The 24,660-nt window shown below is 42.8% G+C and overlaps 4 protein-coding genes across 4 annotated transcripts; 2 read left to right on the top strand and 2 right to left on the bottom strand.

The window, feature by feature from the left end:
- Positions 1 to 26: 26 nt before the first annotated feature.
- myl6 (myosin, light chain 6, alkali, smooth muscle and non-muscle) lies at positions 27 to 2,673 on the bottom strand. Its single transcript, XM_037448217.2, has 6 exons — positions 2,541 to 2,673; positions 2,212 to 2,239; positions 1,585 to 1,728; positions 1,045 to 1,218; positions 797 to 874; positions 27 to 414 (listed from the first exon to the last, which is right to left on the bottom strand). The coding sequence occupies exons 1-6, from the start codon at positions 2,541 to 2,543 to the stop codon at positions 386 to 388; spliced, it is 456 nt and encodes a 151-aa protein (XP_037304114.1). The 5' UTR covers positions 2,544 to 2,673; the 3' UTR covers positions 27 to 385.
- Positions 2,674 to 3,202: 529 nt separating this feature from the next.
- tsfm (Ts translation elongation factor, mitochondrial) lies at positions 3,203 to 5,951 on the bottom strand. Its single transcript, XM_037448521.2, has 6 exons — positions 5,806 to 5,951; positions 5,329 to 5,481; positions 5,114 to 5,242; positions 4,893 to 5,015; positions 4,332 to 4,413; positions 3,203 to 3,759 (listed from the first exon to the last, which is right to left on the bottom strand). Exons 1-6 carry the CDS (start codon positions 5,851 to 5,853, stop codon positions 3,365 to 3,367), a joined length of 930 nt encoding a protein of 309 aa, XP_037304418.1. The 5' UTR covers positions 5,854 to 5,951; the 3' UTR covers positions 3,203 to 3,364.
- A 1,799-nt stretch (positions 5,952 to 7,750) lies between these two features.
- On the top strand, positions 7,751 to 11,492 carry endou (endonuclease, polyU-specific). The gene is made up of 9 exons (XM_037489685.2): positions 7,751 to 7,843; positions 7,961 to 8,083; positions 8,171 to 8,293; positions 9,259 to 9,430; positions 9,525 to 9,730; positions 10,057 to 10,170; positions 10,259 to 10,365; positions 11,124 to 11,266; positions 11,342 to 11,492. The coding sequence occupies exons 1-9, from the start codon at positions 7,786 to 7,788 to the stop codon at positions 11,460 to 11,462; spliced, it is 1,167 nt and encodes a 388-aa protein (XP_037345582.2). The 5' UTR covers positions 7,751 to 7,785; the 3' UTR covers positions 11,463 to 11,492.
- A 3,798-nt stretch (positions 11,493 to 15,290) lies between these two features.
- On the top strand, positions 15,291 to 18,457 carry LOC119230121 (neurogenic differentiation factor 4-like). The gene is made up of 2 exons (XM_037491131.2): positions 15,291 to 15,397; positions 16,816 to 18,457. The coding sequence occupies exon 2, from the start codon at positions 16,822 to 16,824 to the stop codon at positions 17,818 to 17,820; it is 999 nt and encodes a 332-aa protein (XP_037347028.1). The 5' UTR covers positions 15,291 to 15,397; positions 16,816 to 16,821; the 3' UTR covers positions 17,821 to 18,457.
- Positions 18,458 to 24,660: the final 6,203 nt, after the last annotated feature.

The raw sequence follows: 24,660 nt of genomic DNA, 5'->3' as shown, positions 1-24,660 counted from the left end.
TGAGTATTAAGACCCAGAAGCTGAAAGACACTTTGGAAAGTTTTTATTCAATACTGTTACATAAAACATGTCACATTATCATTTTAATCCAAACAAAAAACCACATGAGATGTTGACAAGACGGACTGGTTAACAAAGAGGTATTCATTAAGGAAACCTTACTTCAGTGTACCTACGAGGCTGAATAGTGCTTGGAGAATGAGATGAAAGAGTTTCTTCATTAGACTGAATAGGCACTTTCGAAATAAATTGATGTCAAGAAAGAAAAAGAAAAGAAAATGGACTTGTTGGAGGTAGGACGACGTGGACAAAAGGGCAAGTCAAGACAAACAATATAAAAATATTCGAGATTAAAATGAATGCTGGAAGTGCGTTTCTGAAATCCTCAACCGCTCATCACCATCCGGACGAGTTCTGTCACAGAAAAGAAAGACAAACACATCAGCATCACATCTAAAAAAACAGTTGTATGGCAATAGAGAGTTTCTTCTGTGAGAGGTTAAAGCAAAAGAACGGCGTGGGCTCCGGCAGAGAATCGTTGGCGAGTGTGTGAACATTGAAGAGATTGTGTTGCTGTGGTTTTATCGGGTCAGCTGATGGGTCAGAATGGCCAGAAAAGCAAGCATTCTGCAAAACGGGTTACCATCTGCAGCGTGACATCTTTACGATAGTGCATTTGACCCAGAACATGTCAGGCAATGTTTTCTCTGGCACAGTAACGTGTCAGGCGGTACGGGTGTTGGAACGTACCACGGAGTCATCGGAGAGTTTCTTTCCACATACTGTGCTGCTTTACCTTCATAGTTGATGCAGCCGTTGGCGTCTTCGTGTCCCGCTAAAAGAGTTTCTACCTCCTCCTCCGTCATTTTTTCACCTGGAACGAAGAAAACAAATAAATTACAGGGCGTTTTAGGGCCATGTAAAGAAAAGGATTCTCTCACAGAGAAGAATCCGTTTTGGCGCGGATGGAATCGGATTCGTCCGCCAAACTAGATGAGGCACAATAAAAATTCTTTGGCGTTTTGCACGATTTTGTTAACTTGCCAAGTGTAGTGAGGACATGGCGCAGCTCGGCTCCCATCACGGTGCCGTTCCCCTCCTTGTCAAAGACCCGCAGACCTTCTACGATGTCGTCAAAAGAACCCTGGTCTTTGTTCTTTGCAACGGCCTGAAGCATGGGCAGGAACTGTTCAAAATCCAACATCTTGTAGTTCATCTCTGAAACGCAATCAGTAACACATTCTTTTTATTCTAAATCCCAAGATTTGTATGTATATCGGTTAACTTGAGAGCCTCTCCTCATCCAAATATATTTTTATCCCAAAAAGCCCAAGTGCAAATGCAGTTTTCCCAATAGAGCTTTTTACTGGATGCCTGTGTATTAGTCATACGTTTCACATTTCGTCATAATCATCACTCATGAGATGCACATCTCAGAGGTCTGGGAGTCAAAAAAATGCGTTACAGCACATAACGATCCTGATGATGTAATGAAGGGCTGGACCTGAACACACAACATGTCTGTTAAACCAAGGCAACAATCGCGTTGGTTGAATTGCTCTACTAACGCAATCAGAGGCTTGCCTTCTAACTTGGGGTTTCCCAGGACCTTGAGCACCTCAGAATTGACCGGGTTCTGTCCGAGCGCCCGCATCACATCGCCACACTGGCTGTAGGTGATCTTCCCCTCACCCGTCCGGTCAAACAAAAGGAAAGCCTCCTTGAACTCTAACATGGACACACAGGGACACACAGGGACAGAACTCATTCAGTGTATGAATACATACGTCTCCAACGCTGGAGACACAAAGAAACACCAACAATTACCAGTGTGCTAAAATCCTACAGATACAACTGTTTGTGTTACTTTATCGAAAGAAGGTGTTTGTGTGGAAAAAAACAGCTGATACAAAGGGAAAGATGTTTTGACAAAACAAAAAGATGCTTTAGTACATGTGTTGAGGTTGGTGCAGCTTCCTGTGGCCCAACTTGTCAGGTGAATGTCGTAACAAACATTGAACCTCACAGATAGAGAGCGATTAGTTTATTTTTAGCTCAGACCTTCAGTTACCTGCGATGTGCAGGAACAACAGTTGAGCCACAGGATCAGAACCAAGCGAATACGTTATTTACAATATTACAGGGGAGGATGCTTTTGGCTCTATAAAAGGATGAATCCCATCCGCTGATCAGATGTTAGCGTTCACTCACCCACGATCTGGTCCTCTGTGAAGTCCGACTGGTTGAGGCGGGGTTAGAAATGTCACAGGGGAATAACAGGCTGGTGTTAGTGTAATAAAATGCAAATGCTTCAAGTAGATCCTCCATTACCGCTGGCGTACAGTTAGAGGAGGGATTGTGGCTGAAAGGCTTAGCGTTGAAGCGACAGTGAAGCAGGCCGAGAGATACGCAGCGAGCTCAATGAACACCGGGTTAACCTCAAGTATACGTCGGTAGCTTTGGGGGAAAAACGTCAAGGAATAAAGCACTACGTTGTCGACGAGCACAAGTTATTATGCCGGAGGAATATCTTTGCTCACCATGTCGGTTCGAGGTGGTCGGATGAAAGACGGGCGAGGGTCTCGTATCTTCTCCGAGCTAACGGGGACACCGGCTAGCTCTTCTGCAGGCAGCGCATCTAATGACGTCACTACTCATCAGCCAATCACAGGCCTGGATTTCAGCAACACACCACATTAGTTGGTATAATCCCTTATTCACTTGAATATATATATATATATATATATATATATATATATATATATACACACACACACACTGCTGTACATCATACCTGCTTTTTATCAAAGGTTTTCTGAGAGATTAAGCAAGGGTTTGCAAGGTTGACAAAATAATCGTAGAAAAAAGGTTGTACTTTGTCATTCACAGACAGTAATGAAACCTCGTAGGCTTTTTGTCCCCCTACTTTAAGCTGATTACAACCAGTCTTTTGACAAAAAAAGATATTTTTGTTGATTGAATTTCTTGCTGTCAGTTTCTTCTGTATGAACGTATGCCAGGTTTGAAAAAGAAATCTAGACGTTTTCTTACATTCAACCAAACGTAAATACATGCGAGGATCAAAAGGAACAAAGAAAAGACATTATGATTTGAAGCAGGTAAACTGATTAAGCAACTGATGATGTAGATCTTACAATTCAAAATACAGAGTAGCATGAACAAATAAATATGGACAAATTAAGACTTTCAAGATGAAAAGACTTTATTGTTAGATTAGCAGCAGTGCTGGTAGACCAACATATTCTGCTTTAAATTTACGATGACACTTTGTGTGTCTGGAAAGAAGGTGTTTTTGCATTAAACCCCAACATTAAAAAAAATGATCTTGGGTAAATTGCTATCCTCATTTGTCTTTGTCATTGAGCGACTCGCCACACTGAAATCGGATAAAGTCCAGCACTCGGGCCTGTTGACCTCTGAGGAACTCTGCAACCGTCCTGCTGGGGTCTCCCAGGAAGGTCTGAGGCAGCAGGCGTGTCTCACTTTCCCCACAAGGCAGGTCATCCATGTTGCCCAGGGCCACAGGGGCTTCTCCCACTATATGCTGTCCCAGTTTGCGTCCTAGAACGTCCCAGTTTTCCTTCTCGCCACCCTGAAAAACAACCAGGGCGGCATACCTGCCCATGGCCACCTCCGTCTGGCCCTGCACACCACCGTGTACATACGAGCCAATGTGCCACTCAGCTGGGACGTCCACGGTCACAGCACGCCGCACTGACAAGTTCTCACCGAGGCGACCTGAAAGGATTTTAAAGTTTTGTTCCAAGATAGAAAACATGTTAGCCAATATAACTTGTTGATTCTGAAATTTTTGTGCGTCTCAAAAAAGGCGGTTGTTAACAAGTGTCTATAAGTGACTACAAGACGTCATCACGCCAAACAATGTGTTTGACCTTAAGGTGAGTGGTGGTGCTGTGACGTCACATCACTGTGGTGTCGTTTTTTTCACGCATTAGCTTTCTACTTTTGGTTATTGTATTCACGCTTCAGAAATCTAAAAGGGGGTGTAACTTTACATTTCTCTTTTTAAAACCATAGCATCTTTAATTCTTTGCGTATTTCAATGACAGTGAATTTGAGGGCACAAAAAAAAAATCTCATTAAAAATTTGTTTTAGATGCATGGAAACAAATGTACAGGACAACATTAACTTAAATTTTGAAATTTGTCACACTGCCATTACCAGTAGAAATAACTCCAAAAGAAAATCTTAAAATCCTGGTTGAAGGATAGAGGTTTTACAACTAAAACAACAATTTTAGAGATTAACGGTTTCATTAATGGGAGAAAATAAATATTTTCATACTAACCAATTGTGAGAGCCACCCGATCAGAAAGTGAAGCTCCTTCATCCACACAGAGCTTGTTTAACTCATCACCTGCCAGGATGCTCTAGAAACCAATGCAGCACATAAGCATCCTGAATTAACAGTGTAGTATTCAGTCACACATCCCTTTCCAACAGACAGAAAATAATTTGGATAGTGCATTATGACCACGCCATGCACACAGCAGGACATAATCATGAATACCGCAGCTTCATTGACGAGGATTAGAATTTAACGTTGCGATTGTATAAATCATCAATAGGTGTTTTTCACACGACTGCAATAACACTGGTGCCCTATATTCTAAGCCGTGGCGGTGTGAGCCATCATGCACAATACCTGCAGCCTGAAACCGAAGCAGATGAAGGGTATTTAGCGATCATTATCTTTTATTTATAGTAACATTATGAACATAAAGCCCCATCAGTATACGTGTCCTCTTTATGTTTATTTACATCTTATTACGAGCATCCAACTCAACAGAGAACAGAGACATTTCACCCCTGTACAACTCCTGGGGTCAGAAGCCTAACGTGGGTTTACCTTGACATAGCCGGCCTTGCTTTGGGTTTTATTCCGGTGGTGAGCCAAGGTGGCAAATGCCACATCCTTAACCAGCTGCTGGAACTTGTCATTGCGGGCCACAAAGTCGGTCTCACAGTTAACCTGCATCAAAACGGACGAGAACACATTTCGCTGAACGCCACGTCCAACAAAAAGGGCCAAATGTTAAACGTCAATGATCGGGCAGGTGATTTATTTACCTCAACCATAACTGCAGCAGTGTCTTGTATGAACAGGCCAACCAGCCCCTCTTTGGCTTTGCGACCCTCCAGCTTGCTGGCTCTGCTCCAGCCCTCCTTCTGGGCCTCCTCGTGCAGCCACGTCTCTGCCTGGAGGACCGGAAATGTCACACGGCCCGGTTGCTTCACTACTCACCAAGTAGATATCATGTTTTAATATGGGGGGGGGTTGTTACCTGCGTTATGTCATTATCAAACCTCTCCAGGGCTTTCTTGCAGTTGATGAAAGTGTAGCCGGTGGTTTTCCGTAGTTTCATCAGGAGGGCCTTCTCAGCTGCCAGGAGCTGACAACCAGTGTGTAAGGACTGCACATGCTGGCAAACACTGACCTGAGGACAGACAGAAGGAGGTGTAACACTCAGTGTCCAGGACAGCTTCAAAAAGCCCAGGGACCTGAGGGCCGGTCTCCTCTCTGCTCTATTTTTGGGGAGACGGTCGCATGCACAATCTTGTGACAACAAATGCCCCTTTACGTCCAAATTCTGCAGAGACGTCAAGCCGCATGACACCTAAACCAACCGAATGGAGTTAATAAGGAGGTTTATCACTCAGTGTGCCATTAACAGAAAGTAAGAGAGCAAAACGGCACGGCAGCTCGAGCTTTAGGTGAGGTAATAAAAACATGACCGCGAATAAAAGCTCAACGTTCTCACCTTGGCAAAGTCTCTCGTCATTGTTCTGAATAAAAACGTTAACGACATCTTTAAACTGCTCTGAGGACAGCCGACTTTACGTTACAGAAACTCAGAATGTCATTGAAATCCACGCTGCGTAAGGAAGCCGCGGAGGGACAAAATGAGCCCACGCGGAGTGGCGTCCTGCCGCGTGACGCCCTCTGCTGTTTGGGAGGCGCCTGCATGCGGATCACAATACTGCAATGCAAAACTACACGTGGATTATTCTTTCGGTGGTGTATCCAAACTAATTAGGCTACATGTTAATCAAACTCTCTTTTACAGTTCAATTTCTATACTTCCATTTAGGGTATTTTATATTCAATTTTAAAATTTTCTTTGTGAAGCAGTGTTGTATCAAATGGAGATCCATAATAAACAAATCTCTACTTCTCTACTTGCCTTTCCAACACAACAAATGGGCACACGAGGCTCATCAGAGTTTAGTATAGTATTGTCAGGTCTGGCTTGTACTCTCAGTCAGCTGCAACATTTGTGGTTTGTTCTCACTCCCTACCTGCACACCCAATGGGATGTAAAAACAAAGAATAGATTGTTAAGTGCTTTAATATTGTTTCTTTGGCAGCACCTTAATTCCTCAGGATATAACTAGTCTTCAAATTAATGTATACTACATTATGCATTAATTTAAGAGCCCATACAGCAGTTGTTTGTCCTGTGAGCATGTGACTTCATATGACCCGGCATTGAAGTGGGTGAGCTAATCTGAGAATTCTGAGCTTGCCAAAATCCTGTGAAATTCAACATCTGGTGAGTCTGGTTGGAGATATAAAAAAAAGATCCTCATGTACAAACTTATTTCCTTGATATATATTGAGTTTAGTATTGAACAACATCCTTCTTTCAATGCATTAAGCCAAAATAAATGTAGCTGAACAGTTTCAATGTAACTGTAATTATAATTAAAGAAACTTAGACAACATTATCTCAGCTCACATAACACCTAAACGTTGATCTTCATGTTGATACATTTATGTGCTGCAAAGCAGATGTGCAGTTTCACAGGGATGAGATACAGACAAAAAGCGCATCTACACAGCAACATTCTTAGAGTTAATTTTCCAGTGATGGACAAAAGTGTTGAAGTGCAGAGCTGAAATCAAACTGCAAACTCTTACAGAGTCAATTGTACGAAAGAGCTGGAGTCATCATCCAGTGTCAAGATCAGATTCATTTGCGACACTTAGTAGAATTAAATTTAACCTTTGATACGATTGAAATGTAACTGTGTAGTGTCACACTTCTTGGTGTAGAGCTTCACTCTATGTACTGTGGTGCATGGATTGTAGACGGTCTGCTGGGAACCATGAGGTTGGTGGTTCAAATCCTGGCTGCTCCATGTCCCATGTCAAAGTGTCCATGAGCAATACACCTGAACCCTGAATTGCTCACTGGGATAAAATGTAAACTCTATGTGTTAAAAATGCAATGTGAGTTACTTTATCTAAATGACGTTGTATTTAACAATGAGCAGATTTATTTTTGACACTTATTCCGAGTTAAATTGTTAACACTTTGTTGAGTGTTGATTTAACACTGACAAGATTGGGACAATATAAACACCAGCTTAGAGTTCAAATTGAATCTCACAGAGTCAATTTAACTCTGAAATTTTCTGTGTACACTTAAAAATGTAAGAATTAGTAAATAAATAAGCACTTTACTGTAAGTTGGTTTGTATTGCATCATATCAATCACTACCTTGCAAATGCTTATTCCATTTAAAAACAGTAGCTTAAAAAAAAAGTCACATGACAAAACACTTTTTCCACCAGACTAGTAAATGATGAAAAGGTTGACTTCTCCTCTGGGTTGGTTGAGTGTGTGTGTGTGTGTGTGTGTGTGTGTGTGTCCCGTTTGGATTGGTCACATGAAACCAGCTATAAAAGGAGGAGCAGGGCAATGGTCAGTTCGCTTTCTTTTCAGACTGCAGCTGAGATGAAGATTGTTGCGGTGCTGGCACTTTGTGTAACCCTCTACCAACAGGGCCACAGCAGTAAGACATCTTTTTATGCTCCATTAACTCCATAACTTATCGTTACAGGTTTATGTAAAACCATGCAGTACAGTTCAAATAGGAATGTCATCAAGAAACCAATCTGTTGATTCTCAGACACTCTGGACTCATGTCAGGGTCGCTGTGGTTATGGAACAGACAACAGTGCCTCTTGTCAGTGTAACTCGTCCTGTGAGCGCTTCGGAGATTGTTGTTCTGACTACACTGAATTGTGCAAAGGTGACGAAGGCTTATTTTGTAACCAATCCATAACACATTGCACATTTCTAAAGACTCGTTTCACAAGTCTATTTCTTTACCTTCTAGCTGGAGCCACATCTTGTAAAGGCAGATGCGGTGAAAAATTCAACAGTCAGAACAAATGCCACTGCAATTCCCAGTGTGCACAGCACAAGAACTGCTGCAGTGACCACGCCGACCTCTGTGACAGTAAGACCAACTACGTGCGGCCTATCGCTGTTCCTGTCTCACATCCCACCTGATTTCTACCTGTTTGTTTTTCCTCCACTTGACACATGGTCTCTTTCCCAGGGGGGTGGGTGCTGAATCTAAGTTGTCAAACAATCAGCCCAATACTACTGCACTGAAGATGGATTTCTCAGCAGTTTCACCAAAAATATATTTGCTTTCTAAACATTTCACAAAAGTTCATATTAGTAAGTGCATCAGAGTCAAAGAGGTCAAATTATTTTGTGAAATTATATTTAGCAAAAATCTTAAACTGAGAAAAAAGTAGACAGTCTGACCTGAAATCAAGTCTCAGGACCTTTATTTCACTATTAGTCATCTAAGGACCCCTCATATTTATATTTGGGAACTGCTGGACTACTTGATAGCTGTAAAAAAATAGTTTCAATTAGCTCCACTTCTACGAGCTACAACAACAAAATATAATTTTTGGAATAATGCATTAGTATTAATGTGATTTAACGTATTATATATATATACTGTATATCAATCATGTGTGATTTTACATTACATTTTGGGTTTTGACCAGCAGGTGTCGCTGCTGTGCTATAAATCACACTGAAAGAAAAAGGGTTAAATTTGCTCTTTCTTTCTTCTTCTATAATAATAACACTAAGTCGATTTGCTACCTTGTCACACATCCCGTGGTTAAAGCACAATCTTCTATAACTTTAAATTTTCCCACTGCGGGACTAATAATTGATTATGTTGCAGAGTAGAAGTAAAGTAGAATAGAGGTTAAAAACGTTCTACCAAACGGTGCTACAGAAACGTATGAATCACTGTTCCAGGTTAACCACACTAACATGATGCATGTCGTCGCCTCTCTCTCCCACCTTACAGTCTCCTGTCTCTTGTATCCGATCGAAAAGACTTAACACACGACTTTCAAAAGTCATTGTGTGTTTGTGTTTGACGTTCTGCAGGTGATGGTGCAGGTGGAGGTACTGTGATCACTGATGCTGAGATCAAGGCTCTCTCCGAGGCCCTCTATGCTCTGGATTCCAACAAAGCCTCAGCCTCAGAGTTGATCCTTGACCCTCAGGCTCTGGTCCCCGACTCGCAGACGAGCTCCAAAGACGACCTGTCCCCTCGACCGTGAGAAGACTTATCTTACAAGCACGGCATGCTCTTCTCCTTGTTCTTGATGTACAGTATTTATACGCTTCTTTGTATCCTTTTGTGCTTCCAGCTTGTTCCGATACCTGAATGAGGAGAAGCTGTTCTCCAGACCGACCTTCTCCGCTCTCCTTGCTGTGCTGGACAACTACGACATGATGACTGGACAGACGGAGGACTTCAGCCCTCAGCAGCTGGCCGAGCAGGAAACCTTCGTCAAGGAGACCATGTCCAACACTGAGCTGGGCAGAGAGCTGTTTGCTTTCCTGCACACCAAGGGTAAGTAGGTCCACACGTACAACGTCCAGACAATGGACACTGTCCAATCATGTTAAGCGAAGAGGAGTCTGGTGGCGATGTTCCACCAACCCACAGGGATTGCAATGAATCAGGCCTGCCCACGACATGCAGCACAGGGAGATCTCTGAAGATCTCCCTGTGCTGCTCGCAGAGTGCTTCTTTACTCAAAGCTCTAGAATGTTGATGCGTGTCGTGTTCAGATTCTACACATAATTCCGTTCAGCAGGACACTGGCCCAGTGGGAAGCAGACATAGCCGCATACATGTAGACTGATTGCTTGTTGGACGTCCTTTTGTATTTGAAGGAGTCTATGCTTCAGAGGAAGAGTTCATTCAGGACTTGAAGATGATGTGGTTTGGTCTATACTCCCGCAGCAGCAACAAGATGGACTCCAGCGGCTTTGAACACATCTTTGCAGGTGGGGAAGCGGCAGATTTCTTCTAAACACTACAAATGATTTTTACAATTTTTCGGGGGGGGGGATTATTAAATTCCTTCTTTCATAGGAGAGGTCAAAGGAGGGAAGATTTCCGGTTTCCACAACTGGATCCGGTTTTATCTTCTCGAGAAAAACGGAAAGCTGAACTACTACAGCCACAGCTTCAATGGACCCGTAAGCATCACGATGTAGACGTCAACATGTTGATTTAAACAGCGCCACTCCCTTCGCTTTCCTTCTTTCTAAGAGATAAATAGAACTAATCGTTTTTGGTAACACGGTTGAAGGAAAGTCAGCACTGAGCTTCAATTACTGATGTTAAAAAATATAATGTGTAATTGTGGATTCCTACCTCAACTTGAACAGCCATATCAAGACACTTACAAACACCAGTCTACTATCACCTAAAGAATATATAGATTAGACTCTAATCTATATACCAGATTTGGAAAACGCATTTATCTTCAGTAGACTCTGTAACTGTGTGTTTACATCTTTATGTAAAAAGTCAATCAGAAAGCTGCAGCTCGAGTCCTCACGGGGACCAGGAGAGAGGATCACATCACTCCGGTTCTCAGGTCTTCCTGTCAAGCAAAGAATTGACTTCAAAATCCTGCTGTTGGTTTATAAAGCAGTGAACGGTTTCATTTCTGATCGGCTGATAACTTATGAACCATAACAAACCCTGAGGTTGACTTGGACTTGTCTACTTTCTGTTCCCAGAGTCAAAACTAAACATGGCGAAGCAGCGTTCAGTTTTTCTGCTGCACATATCTGCAAACAAAATCCCTGAAAGCAGCAGGAAAAACATGTTCTTAAATCTCCTTGCTTTATGTTTGGATGTTTAATGGCTTTCAAATGCCTTGTTGTTGAAATGTGCTATATAAATAAAATCGCCCCGCCTTGCCTCTCTTTATTTCTCCTGCTCTCAGTGGACTTCCTACCCTGATGTGATGGGGATGCAGTTCATGTGGGAGGGTTACTATAAGCAAGTCTGCTCTTCAGTCATTGGCTGCAGCCCTGAATTTGACTTTGCCTTGTACAGCCTTTGCTACATCACTCGCCCTGGAAAACAGTGAGTAAGCCGGCATGTGCTGTGATGTTTTCCACTATGTGATTTCTTAATTCACATGTTTTCTTGTCTATCCAGGTGTCGTCTGAGCCTGGCAGGGAAAGAGCTCATTATCCAAACTTACACTTGGGATAATTCCTCCTATGGTAATGGAAAGAAGTTCATTGGTTCTGCTTTTCCTGCATCTCCCAGCAAGTGAAGCCGACATGTAATAAAGAATTAGCAACTCACACACGAGTCTTTGTTTCATTAAAATCCTTTTTCTCAGTGAGAGGTATTCTTAAATGTAATCAAACTATTCCGTTAAAAAATATGTGATAACTGTAGAGTAATTGTTTATACTGTCACTCTGAAAATGTCACTCTGAAAAGCAGAAATGAAATGGAAAACAACATGTTATTATAACTGCACAAGGAGCTCAGCTCACTCCGACACATCCACTTGCAAAAAGAAAACAGTGCACCAGACAGTCGATTAATCTGCGGTGTAACCTCTCGTGAACAGTCTTACAGACCAAGAGAATGTGGTGTTCTCCCAGGGGCGCCATCAAACTGTGCCTAATGGGGCAAAAAATTGGGCGTTTACACACCCTGCGCTAGCACAATACTGACACCAACCCTTCAGGAGCGAGAGCATGTGTGCATCTGACACAATTGTTTATTGTCTTTTATAACAGCTAAACAAAACAAAATGCAGTCTTTAGCAGTATGAGCTATAGAAACAAAAAGGCATTAACCAATCCTGTTCTGCTTGACCTGCTTCAAACAGTAGCCACCAGCTAAAACTGTTCTTATCAGCTGCCCATAAAGCTGTGTGTGTAACTCCCCAGTGCGGGTTAAGTGTGTGTGCGTGTGTGTGTGTGTGTGTGTCCCTCCAGCTGGGATGGGGGTTGATTTTACTCTTTCACTCATCTAGGGTGACTAACAGGATAAATTCTGGTCTGCCGACAGAACAGGAGGACACACTTGCAGCCCTGTTTGAAGAAAGTATTACACAAGATGGATCTGCCACTGATCCCATTGTCCACCAGTCTGTGTGCATTCATGCAGGACAAGAGCACAACACCAGTCAGTTTGGAGGAAAAATGTGGCCTTCAGCGATTTATCTGATTTGGGCCTCACGCGCAGTCAAAGTGTTGCAGCAACAATAAAGTTAGCCTAGTGAAGAATTTCTCTCACTATTTTCTCAGCGTGTATTACATTAACTCTGGAAATTAGAAGAGTAAATATTCTCTCTTTTCATTCTGCATTCTTTTTCAGAATCAGATTAAATCACACTGGGGCAAATAAAAGAAAAAACGAGATTCAATTGTATCTTTTGTCACTCGCGCAACTTCATAATCGAATTATGGCCGGCCACCCGCCAGCATGTCCTCGCATCTCCCCCCCAAATGGGCTTCTCCTGGCACATCTCGTGAGCCACCTGACTTTTGTTTTGTAATTATATTATCCCGCTCTCCCTTTAGCGTGTTGTGGCTAATGGCTGCGCGGGCTAGCCCAGCTGCACATGCAGAAACAAAGCTGCTTATGGGGCCAGACAATGGACCCGTGGAAAAGGGACGCCTGAAGGCGGTCAGCCAATGAGCACGCACAACAGGGGGCCGACTGAGGGTTTAGGGGTTCAGACAGAGGGGGGTGTCTAGTTTACCCAGTAGTGGGGTCCATCAATGAGATGGTTAGTAGGAGGGCGCATGGTCAACATCACCCCTGTCTCCCCAGGGTCGGTGCTAGGCTGGAGGGAGGTTCAAGTTTTGGCTTATATGCTGGCCATTTCTAAAGTTGATGGGGGACCATGAAATGCACAGCAACGTTCATTCTCTTGAGTGTTTTGTGTGCTTTACAAACAATTTGATGACCATATTATCATTTGAAGTGGATTCACAGATGAAGAGTTAGAGATAAAATCCCGAACCACAGAAATCACCTCGTTGAACTATTGCCAGAAACTAAATATATCCAAGGCTGCTGGTATTGTCGGAGGAAGCAAATCATTTTGATTACTTTGTTAAATAATCCACACCCTTAATGTGAACTACACTCACACACACACACACTGACATACACTCACTCCTCGTACTGTGCCATTGGGATCTCTCAGAGGACTTCCAGTATGACAGATGGACGAAGCCCGCTTTCCCCCACTGTGACAAACAGATACACTGGGGATTCATGGGAAGGTCATGTTTGTGTGTGTACTGGAGTGAAGTTTTATTCGTCCTTCACATTCGGATTATAATGAACTCAACTCTCACTTTACTGACATGCCTCGTTAAGGTTAGGCAGTGTCCTCTGAGCAATGCGAACATGCTGAGGTGAGCCGAGCAGCCAGTGGAGGATGGACGAGCATCTGAGCCACAGACTGTTATGAGATGCGTGTAAGAGAAGTGCCATCTGCAGCGGAGCTTCATGATGTCAGGTCGGCACTGAGGGACCGGGGACATCGTGGCACACATGCAGAATTTAACTTGAGCACCACTTGTGGAAGATGAAGACGGGGTGACGAAGAGTAAGTGGGTCAAACTGAAAAGAGAAATAGTCAAATTGTATTGGCAGTTTTCTTTTATTATGACACATGTTGTATTTAGCAAGTTGGGGCACAACTCATACCCCTAAAACCAACCGCATTTGTTTTAGTATCACAGTGTTATGAGCCTCAGCTATCATATTCCCCTGCTAGTCCCACTCTTGGGAGGCCAGAGGCCCAGCTCCGCTATTCCCCTTCCAGGCTGCAGGTGTGGAATAGGAAAGGCAGAGACCCACGGGGAGGAGCAGTGGGAAAGGTGGGCGGCCATGAGAGCACAAATTATCGGGCTCCCTGTTCCCCGGTCAGCGATGTTGATGCTCAACAAGATATCCTGTTGTTGCTCACGTCTTCATCACAAAACTGTAACCTAAATTACGTTTAGAATGTAGAAAAATCTAATGGACAATTGTTCAACAGGCCTTTTGGGTTGTGACAAGTAAACTAAGCAGGATATGGGGTAATGCTGTCAAGAAGTATAAATTAGGCCAGATAGTGTCATATGTTTCTCAAATGGAAGGCATTTCTTTTGCTTTTTGTTAAATCTTTGACTTTTTTCTTTGCCCCCATCTGAATGACAATACTCTTTCTTGGTCAGTGAAGCCTCACATTTAATTGATGTGGGAGTGTGAGTGAGGAATTTGTTTGGATGTGTTTTGGTTTACAATTTCTTTAACACGTACAAGTTAGATTTAACGATCAAATCATCTGATGAGCCTTTAAAGCACCTTTATATATTGTATATATGTATATAAAATGCTACATGTGCAACAATATCTATATCATAATAATACATAATAACATAACAATACAGTGGGAGTCAACATATACATTGCGTTAATTTGCCAATGTTGGACTTACTTAAGGCAAGTCTTGACCCTAGAACCTCACGGCAACTTGTAGCGATGTTTATTTTACAACACTTGAGGCGTGTCAATGCTACAAGTCCTGCTACAACATTCAATACCGTCATAGTGATGGGCACAAGAGAATAAGCTCTAATAAGTTCCAGAGACCTGATCCTGCAACTGCACACCTCATTTGACCAAATGTACCTCCCTCCTGGGTGAGAGGAACTTGTTCTGCCTGCGCAGTGCAAAAGGGAAGGATGGAAGACGGGATGGAGCAAACACCTGCTCACGCAACTTCAAGCTGTCACATAAAGTTAGGATCAGCCGGCTGAGCGCGTCGCTCCTCCGTTCAATGCGTTCGTGCCGCGCATTTGGCGGCCGCCCTCGCAAAGCAACAAAGGCCCGGGCCTCCCCTGTTTGTCTGGAGAGCTTCAGAGAGCTTATGCACATCTCCCTGACCATCCACACACACACACACACACAGACACACACACGCACACACACACATGCACACGCACGCACGCTTGAGAGGCATGAGCCACGGGCCGGCCACGCGCGAGCTCAAGCGCCACAGAAATTGGATAGGGGGGAGGAGCTTCGGTGTGGAGGTTAAAACGCAGAGCTCCCGCAGAGTGTCCCACACTGAAACTCTGTGGGACAGCTCTGCGCCGGGAGACACACACAACATAGACTTCAGCGCTGTTTGACACTCGGTAAAATATAATCCGGATTCCTGAAGAGGTCCCGAGACACGTCAACACGGGTAAGTTTCTACAAGAGGTTTTCAAAAAATGTTTAAGTAATTTATTGAGTCCGAGAGTTTACAGGTCTGATTTATTACACACGATGTATTTTTCAGACAAACCGTATGTCACGGGATCTTCAATTCTAAGCCCACAAGTCAACAGGCAATGAATCCAAAGAACACACACGGGTTAAATTCGTATTTATGCTTCAGTTCACATTTATCAAATAGCACTTCGAGGACGCAATTTTGAGTCGAGGCCTTAACATTTCTGTGTTTGAAAATGTCTGATTTCGATTCAATCTGAGTCGTCTGTCACTGGTCTGGGGACGTCGATGTTTCATTTAATCCCATGGTCGTCGCTTCATCCACGGAGAAAATCCTGCGATGCCCCAGATTGAAGTCCTGTAAGTGACTTTATCTCCCTGGGGGCATTATCAGTTCAGAAGTTGACAGGGATTACCATGCAAGAGGGGGTAGAAAATGAAGACAAACGCATAGTGCGTTTGTGAAAATGCAAAGAGGAATCTCTCAAAACTACAGTAAAGGATCGTTTCCCTGCGCATTATTGTGTCGATGAAGGGGACAGGAGGGAACTGTCCGGTGCTGAAACAGTTTGTGGACCGCTGGAAATCTAAACATCCTTATTATTATTATTTGTATTATGATTTTTTCGACATGTTTATTTGTCGAACTGTTATTAACTGAATTAAATTTTCTGTCAATATGAAACGAAGGACAGTGTGAGGTGGAGAAATATAAAATCCTTTATACCATAATAAGGCCATGTATACGTTTTATTTGTAAATGAATAGCCTGTTTGTTGCACACAAAAACATCTAAATCCCAGGATAGAAAATAAGGAGGACTTGACCTTGGTGTTCTCACAGCTGTACCTCGAGTCCCGATCCTTCGCTGACAATTCTTTATCACAAACGAGCCACGGAAGTAAAAACATTAAGTCAACTGAAACAACAAACTGTATTTAATCATTCAGGTCTAACATGGTGGGGTTTTTCAACATAGTTTTAGTATAATTGTGCCTGGGCCACAGCAGTCATAGACAGCATTAATATTTTGCAAAAAAAATGTGGTCTACTTTCCAAAGGGGACCAACTAAAGGTATGAGTGCAATATTTTAATGCATCAGTATTTGGTTTTAATATCAGTTGATGATTTATCATATTTAAAAATTATGATATTTAACACATCATTTTCTAAACTCGTTATGTGTATAAAATATAAAGATAAAAAGTGAGTAGAAGAACAATAAGTAGGTTAGTAAAATAAAATGTATGTATGAAAATTAAAAATACCTTAAATGCTGTTAAGTGCAGTACTTAGTCTAACTTACAGTAAATAGTTACGTTGTTCTGGTGTCATTGAGTTTCTTTACAAAGCACATGTGTTTGACACCTACGTTATTTTATTTCTAGAGTGCCATGATGATTAAACCATATGCAAGACAAGGCGAGGGGGAGGAGGCCCTCAGCCCTCCACAGTGGATGGACAGAGACATGAGCTCACCTGATGGAGATGCATCAGTCTCATCACACTGCTACCTGGAAGGTGGAGTGAACCAAGAGGACAGGGAGATGGGAAGTGAAGATGCACATGAGGACGACGAGGACGACGAGGAGGGCCAGGAGGACGAAAATGAGTCCAAGCGACGCGGGCCCAAGAAAAAGCGGATGACAAAGGCCCGGCAGGAGCGATTTCGAGCCCGACGTGTGAAGGCCAACGCCAGGGAACGCTCACGCATGCACGGTCTGAATGATGCACTGGAGAACCTGCGCACCATCATGCCATGTCACTCCAAAACACAGAAACTGTCCAAGATCGAGACTTTACGGCTGGCCCGCAACTACATCTGCGCTCTGTCCGAGGCCCTAGAGGGGGGCCTCTCCACAGAGAGCAGAGCCTTCATGGAGACACTGTGTAAGGGCCTCTCGCAGCCCACCAGCAACCTGGTAGCCGGCTGCTTGCAGCTGGGACCGGCCTCTGGTGCCGGGGTGAGGCCCGAGGACAGACACAGAGTTCGGGCAGCACCCGCTCCTCTCGGTGGCGTGGCGAGCTACTCCTCCCCAGGACTGCCGAGTCCGCCGTATGGCACTTTTGACTCTGCTCACCTGCTTCAGCTGAGGGCCATGAAAGGAGGAGTGTACGAGAACCATTCGCCGAGTGAGTACAACGCCGGAGGGGTGGGGACCCCTCCATACGACGGCCCCCCTACACCACCTCTTAGCATCAGCAGTAACCTGATGCCCAAACAGGAGCCTTCGCCCCACTACCCACCACCTCACCACTACTCGCCCTCCCCTGCAGACCAAGGCCTCTACCAGACTCAGACCGGCTATAACGGACACATAGAGGGGCCCTATGACTCGTACCATCCACAGCACATGCCCCAACGACAGATAGCCTCCGTCTACAGAGACTAAGATGGATCCGAAGAGTAGACTCCGTTTCACCATTCAATGCGACCTGACTGCTCGTCTTCACTCTCTGGTCCTTTGTGAACGCTGACTGAGGGATCCGTCTCTCCCAGTAGACAGTTTGTTAGTAGAACTGTAGAGTAAAACTATGTGCACATAGACTAGCACTGATGTTAAAAATGAAAAACAATACTTGACCAAAACCAACACATTTTCTGAAGACACTGATTACCAAATATTTAAGGGTCCTAACAGGAATTGTTGCTTTGGCTATTTGGACCAGATGTCCTGTTACTTTGATTCACGCACTTCTAATTTAGCTTTGGCAACATCTCATATTCTACATAAATTAATGGTAGCTTTTATTTATTCTCTAATTTAATACAGTATATGTGGAGTTTGTTCTGATATGCAGGTGTGTTTGGTTTTTCTTTTGTAGATATTTATGGCCAAGCCCGATTTTTGTTTGCTATTTAGACTGATACTTCATCTCTTGTATTCCTTTTGTGTCCTTTTTTATTCCACAACTGTATGTTTTGCACTCAAAAGCTATTCAGTGGTAGTTATCCTTGTGCTATGTGGCTGATCTTTGGAAGGTGTACAGAAGCATTATGTTTGTATAGAACAAATATCAAGGTGAAGAAGCAACAATGTCATTCTCAGGTTAATATTATGAAAACGTAAAACGTATTCAATTATAATGTCTGATTTTCATGAATTCTTCTCTGTCTTTTTCATTTTTTATGTATTTTGGAAAATGTGATGTCATTAAAATATTTTAAAAGTCAATCAGTCCATGGATGTTATGTTCACATTTTGTCAGACAGACAGATTAATATAGAGATAGACGGGCAAGCGGACACACAGATATTCTTTGTCTCTTTGTCTCATGCAACGGACAGATAGCTGATCGATAGATAGATAGATAGATAGATAGATAGATAGATAGATAGATAGATAGATAGATAGATAGATAGATAGATAGATAGATAGATAGATAGATAGATAGATAGATAGATAGATAGATAGATAGATAGATAGATAGATAGATAGATAGTCAAACAGACTACTATTCTTTCTCTTTTTCCTAATTCCTCCCCAGATCTGTGTGGTTTAGCTTCACTAATCCACCGTTGGCCGTCTTTTAATGAAAGGGTGGATGTGCGAGGCAGGATTGTAAGATAAAGACTTATGATTAACATGGCTGCCATGCCATGCAGGCGTTTTTTCTTCACTGACACAGGGACAACATAATCCTGTCCTGACATCCACTCAGGCCACAACTTAACACTCACACATGTAATAAACACATGTCTGTCAATTTATGCCGCTGACCCGATATGTATATATACTGCACACATACATTCAGGAACATGTGTTAACTGTGTCTAGAAAAAGATTTTGTTATGAATCACTAACTTTCCCTCTTTCTGTATGTAAAGTAAAAGAAAAACAGGGAAGCTGAAAGGAGAAAATGATCGAGCATCTGAAAAATCGGTGGAGACTACGATGAAAAAAATCACAATGATCTAAGAGCAGCCACTTCTTTTGATTCACGGTCCAAGCTGGTCAGTGGGAAGACCACCCAGTCAGAGGTCAGTTGGAGGGGGTCAAAAGGTCACATTGGGTCATGGATCACTGGTGTGAAAAAAGAGTCTTAAAGAGTCACAGACACCATCGGAATCATCTTTTTTGCTGGTCAACTTATCTTTGGGTTTATTTCTGGGCACATTTCATCAGAGCTTTCCATTTAGAACAGTGAGTAGTTTTTAAGTATGACGTTAGAGGTTATATTACGGATGAAATGTTCATAATCCTTGATAAACATCCCACGCTTGACCTGCGCTGGGAGAAATATATCACTTTGTTTTCACAAGGATTAGTATAAGCCTATGTGTGTTTGCCGTGCATTTGCACTACTAACCAGGGGAACGGGAGACTAACTCTGTCGAGCAGGATGAATAACAAAAACATCTCTCTGCACTTTAAAGGCACAGACGATCCTCAGACTAGACATCTGACTGTGGATATGTGGGATATTCCTTATTTATCCACATGATAAATGAAACAGCATTAGATAGACCAATGTTTCACGGGGAAAAAAAGATTTGCCATTTCAAAAAGCCACTTTTTCACCGGAGACAAACAAAGCTCTGAACTCCCCCTTTTTGACCCTTCACCCCCGTGACAGTGACTCAAGATACTAAATGAGCCCACAGTGGCAGCAGAGACGTTTCATGAGTTACTGCAATCTTATTTAAAAGTCATTTTTAATCTCAGCGAGGAGCATTCCTGTCTAAAGGAACAATATATTAATATCTTATGTTACAGGTGAAATGACCTACCAAACGCGTTCTAATTAGTTTCCTGGTATTTGGTAACATTACATTACTACAAGATAGTGTTTATTGCAGGTATAAGTAAGTCTTAACCAGGTCAACTGAGCATATACAAATGTTTATTTATTTACAGCTATACATACAATTGAAGAAGTTTCCAATAGTAAATTATGAATTACTTGGATTTAACTGAGCATTCATGTCAGGGAAATGTACATGTTTCCCATAACCTATTATTATATTATCATGTTATTATTACCAAGCACTGGAAAGAATTGAAAATATTTGAAAATTCTGAATCAATAAAACAAAGTTTTCTTTTACATTGCAGCTTCTTACAACATGATTATTATCTGCAAGTGAACTACATAATAAAAAATAAGTGCAGTCTATGTGTGGGATTTAGTAGGTACATGGATGTGCAGCGTGCGAGACACAGAAAACATTGTGCGTGCATGCTGCCTTATTTGGGATAAAAGAGTATTAAGCAGCTGATCGGAGCTCAGTGTCTGAATGGTTGCATTAACTCACTAATCCTGAAGGGAGAGGGGCAGTCGGCGCAGCAGCTCATCATCTCCTACACAACATTATGCAGCTATCTACGACATACAAAGCATGCGATGGCGCTGAAGACTCACTCGGGGACCAAAACAATTCTTTATTCAAGGGCGAAAAAGTAGTTCTCTGGCCTGTTTGTGATCAAAGGGAAAGCTTTGTTTATTACAGATGCATTTATAACTAACTACTCCTTTAATGCGGAAAGTAGAATAACGCTGCCACCAAGTGGTGAAATCTTTTTCTGAACTAAAATCACCAGTTGGATGAGAGTTGTTCATTTAGCCACTAGATGTCCTTACTAGACAACTCTCGGATAGGGACCCCTGTCGTGGGAAAAAAAGAAGAGAGACACAATTATTCTCTATTGGCCTTTCTAAACTGAGTGAAGTTATCTGTTAAATGGAATCTGCTAAAACAAATCCAACAGTAAATGTAGTGTTTAAACTAAATGTTTAATATTTAATTTGCTCATGGTAGAGTAAAACAGCAAACATTAAGTGAAATTGCATCTGCCACAAGGAATAAAATTAACCTATTTACATGTAAACTGGTTGCTGGAGTGTGTTTGGATCAGAATAATCAGGCTAATAAAGCTACCCGGGGACTCGGTTCAATCAGAAATCTGCATGTGGCCTCTCTATCCAGCGAGCGATCGTATAAAGCTCTGTTGTTATTTACTTTGAAAGGACATGAAAAAGGATTAATCAAGGAAATCTGAGTGATTAAATCTTCAAAGAAAAAGTGCTAATGCGAAGGAGCGTTGTGATCAATGTTTTTATCCTTGAGGTGGAAAACAAGCAAGAACAAAAGCAGGCAGTGCTCTCTAGGACTGCTAGCAAAGCATGATAATGCCTGTATAGCTCATGGGACAAGTGATTCTGATGTAAGTGGTTTTTGCAAGATTTAGAATCAACCACAAAATTGTATTAGTTGCATCAGGTGTTCCCCTAAGATATGAAAACATCTGTATGAATAAATCAATTGTAAAAGACGGCCTATTACAAACATCTAAGACATTAATTTAGTCAATGTGCCTGCAAGAAAAACTACATATTTGCAAGTAATGGTGGGAGATCATACAAATTCCCCAAATTTGTGTCTAGAAAATAAAGCAATTTTTGAATGATCGGTGATCTGGACCCTTTTAAGGACAATTCTGAATTCATATTCTTAATGACAGTCAGTAGTTTTGGGGATAACTCTGAAGTTCAGTGTTAAACAGGTCAATGTGTCCAACAGAAGGTCTTCTTTGACCTCCTTCTGAGAATAGAAATCCTGTCTGTCTCAATGTATAAAGCGTCGTATTACTTATGGATTACTGGTAATCTGAGACAAATGCCAGCCTGGGCAAAAAAACAATGTGTGTTTGTGTTGATGTGACTGTCATGAAAATGAAACTGCATTGCCGTGGCCAACCGTAGTTTACTTGGCTGGTTGAATAAGTTGTTACGTTTTCGAAACAGCGCCACGCGTCGATGCAAAACCACGTAAACATTGACGAGATATTTATAGCTCAGAGGAAGAGGAAGTTAACACCCTGCATTTCGTTGCATGATGCAATGGCGAGGGCTGTAAACATTTTATTGCACAGAGCGATGGAGAATGTTTTAGAGGAGCGCGACCCTGAGCGGGAGGAATGTGCTTACTGCTCCAGTTTGCTGTCCTTCCCCACTGTCCCTCAACCTTACCCACGTGTGGCATGTTTGCCAGAGGGTGTTTGTGTTTGTTTGTGTGTGTGTGTGTGTGTGTGTGTGTGCATAATATGCAAATTAAGTAACATTGAAACGTGAAGTCAAATTATACAAGGTTATGACTTCACATAGAGAAGTGTCACAGCGGCATCCTGCCAAGCCGTTACTGCTGGCATTATACTCTTTTCTCATCTCCACAGGAGAACTTCACACTGCCTACTGAATGCCATTGAGATGTTTATTTAGCTTGGATGGCTTGTACCTAAGCCCACATCTATCCACCATATCGCGCAAGATGAGTTGTAAACTGCAGGAGGCCGAACAGAGCTGACTTCATCAGGACTTTGAGCTCATCAGAATTAGGCTGACATTTAATCAACATCGCACCACACGTCAGTCTCACCTCAAGCTGCAGCTTCGGCTCCGCCACCAAAGACTCTCCCTCGTAAGCACAGTTACACTTACTGGCAGCAGAGCGAAATCAACATGCTAGCCCACAGGAGTGCAAAGCTATCATGTTTTTTTTAATATGTTCATCTGAGAGCCATCGCCACTTCCCTTTGAGAGTATTTGAACTCTGTAATGAGTGAAAGGCTGAGCATGTTTTGAAAAGATGTAACCTCCTGATGTTTGATACTTTTCTCTGTGTGATATCATTGTAGAAAAGGAAGAGCATCTGGAGGCTGGTACATTTTAATTCACACTTTGATTACTGTAACCAGATCAAAGCACTACATTTGAAATGGGTGAAGTAAGAATAAGAATTACGACAGACACAAAACGGGTTGTTCAAGGCAGAAGACGAAGCACTAAATCTTAAATCAGCTCACGGGTGCAAAATCCACTCAATCAAACGCCACGCCATCAGGGGAGAAGGCAGACAGAACCCCGAGGAAGCCGTGTATCGGTGACAGAAGGCCATTTACCGGGGCAAATTAGAGCTCCTCCGGGGGCCGCATGGTCAGAATCCACAAACAGCTGGTTGGCGCGGCGCCGGAGGGAAGAATCCTTTCTTTCCTGCCCCGTGTTCCCGGCAGGCGTCTTGGTGCAGGACGGCTGGTCCGGATGCTGCCAATGGAATTCAGAGGTGAGTCGCGGATGTTATGAGACGGGACCCAGGACAACTCCTCCGGGCCATATCCCTCCCAATTGACCATCTGTTGAAGGCCTCGAACCACCACGGTGAGAACGCAGCAGGCCATGAACTGAGAAGACAGGACTTCCTTGGATGGGTCAAAGGGGAGGAGTAGCAGCCGCAACCAAGGGACTCTCCTCGACAAGTTTGGATACGTGGAACGTAGGGTGGGTACCTAGGGATCCAGGAAGCTTAAGTCTCACTGATTCTCTAAGAGTCCGGCCACCCGGGGGATATTCGGCCCTGGTTCTTGGACTCATCTCGTAGACGCCAGGTCTGGCTGCAGCGGTGGATGAAGGTCTGGAGCGAAGGGCAGAAAACTTCCTTCTCCAATGCGGCACAAGCCTGTGCCTGTTGCGGAGCTGGTCAGGGTGCTGTTTCAGCAGGAGGCAAGATTCTGATTTCATCTGTTGGTTTGTCTGACTGACAATGGCCCCCGAGCAGAGCCCCAAACTGCCTCCGAAAACGTGGTTAACCGAGACACTGAGAGGAAATATTTGAATTAAATTGAATCTTTGATTTCTGCTTGAATTATACAAACATTGTATTGTGTATCCTAAATCTAATGAAAATTGAATAAGAATCCTGAATCCATCAGCATAGTGTATCAAAATCTATGTTTTCAATAAATCAGAATGTTGCCAATATTGTACAAACTACAGTCTAATGTGCCTTTTCATTGTTTACATCTTCATATCTTAAGTGATTTCACATTATTGATAACAGAGCTATTTCCTTCTGTTTCACCATGTCAACATTTGCTTCCCCTCCAACACATCTCTCAAATTTCAAGAGCTCGCTGTGTCACTCACACGTAGACTCCAATCCTGGATTCGTCTGATCTGCCCCCCGCCGCTGGGTACCCCTCCTCTCTTTCCTGCCCCTCCTTTTCCTTACACTCTCTCTCTCTCTCTCTCTTTCACACAGTTGTCCTGACATATTAGGTTTCACCATCCTAAGAGAATTAGCCTCTGGAATCTTTTGCATTTGTTTCTTCCACTCGCTGAAAAAAGAATACGACAGGAAGAAGATAAAAAAAGATTAGATTAAAATAAATCTGAAAAAAGGAGAAAAGACTGTGGTGGATGAAGAAGGTGGACATCTTGCCGATTGTCGTTTGATG

The sequence above is a fragment of the Pungitius pungitius genome, chromosome 8 (assembly GCF_949316345.1).
Source record: "Pungitius pungitius chromosome 8, fPunPun2.1, whole genome shotgun sequence".
Taxonomy (NCBI): Eukaryota; Metazoa; Chordata; class Actinopteri; order Perciformes; family Gasterosteidae; genus Pungitius; species Pungitius pungitius.
This window is presented reverse-complemented; position numbering and strand designations above follow the sequence as displayed.

What these genes read in the sequence shown, in the direction of transcription:
- tsfm (XM_037448521.2), bottom strand. Translation starts at nt 5,853, where the DNA reads ATGTCGTTAACGTTTTTATTCAGAACAATGACGAGAGACTTTGCCAAG. An exon ending in TTGATAATGACATAACGCAG is followed by an intron (nt 5,243 to 5,328) that starts GTAACAACCCCC and finishes CCGGTCCTCCAG; the next exon opens with GCAGAGACGTGGCTGCACGA. An exon ending in GCAAGGCCGGCTATGTCAAG is followed by an intron (nt 4,414 to 4,892) that starts GTAAACCCACGT and finishes ATTGGTTTCTAG; the next exon opens with AGCATCCTGGCAGGTGATGA.
- LOC119230121 (XM_037491131.2), top strand. Translation starts at nt 16,822, where the DNA reads ATGATGATTAAACCATATGCAAGACAAGGCGAGGGGGAGGAGGCCCTC.
- myl6 (XM_037448217.2), bottom strand. An exon ending in CACAGAGGACCAGATCGTGG is followed by an intron (nt 1,729 to 2,211) that starts GTGAGTGAACGC and finishes TGTCCATGTTAG; the next exon opens with AGTTCAAGGAGGCTTTCCTT. An exon ending in CGGCTGCATCAACTATGAAG is followed by an intron (nt 415 to 796) that starts GTAAAGCAGCAC and finishes TTTCTGTGACAG; the next exon opens with AACTCGTCCGGATGGTGATG.
- endou (XM_037489685.2), top strand. Translation starts at nt 7,786, where the DNA reads ATGAAGATTGTTGCGGTGCTGGCACTTTGTGTAACCCTCTACCAACAG. An exon ending in CTTTGAACACATCTTTGCAG is followed by an intron (nt 10,171 to 10,258) that starts GTGGGGAAGCGG and finishes CTTCTTTCATAG; the next exon opens with GAGAGGTCAAAGGAGGGAAG. An exon ending in ATCACTCGCCCTGGAAAACA is followed by an intron (nt 11,267 to 11,341) that starts GTGAGTAAGCCG and finishes TTGTCTATCCAG; the next exon opens with GTGTCGTCTGAGCCTGGCAG.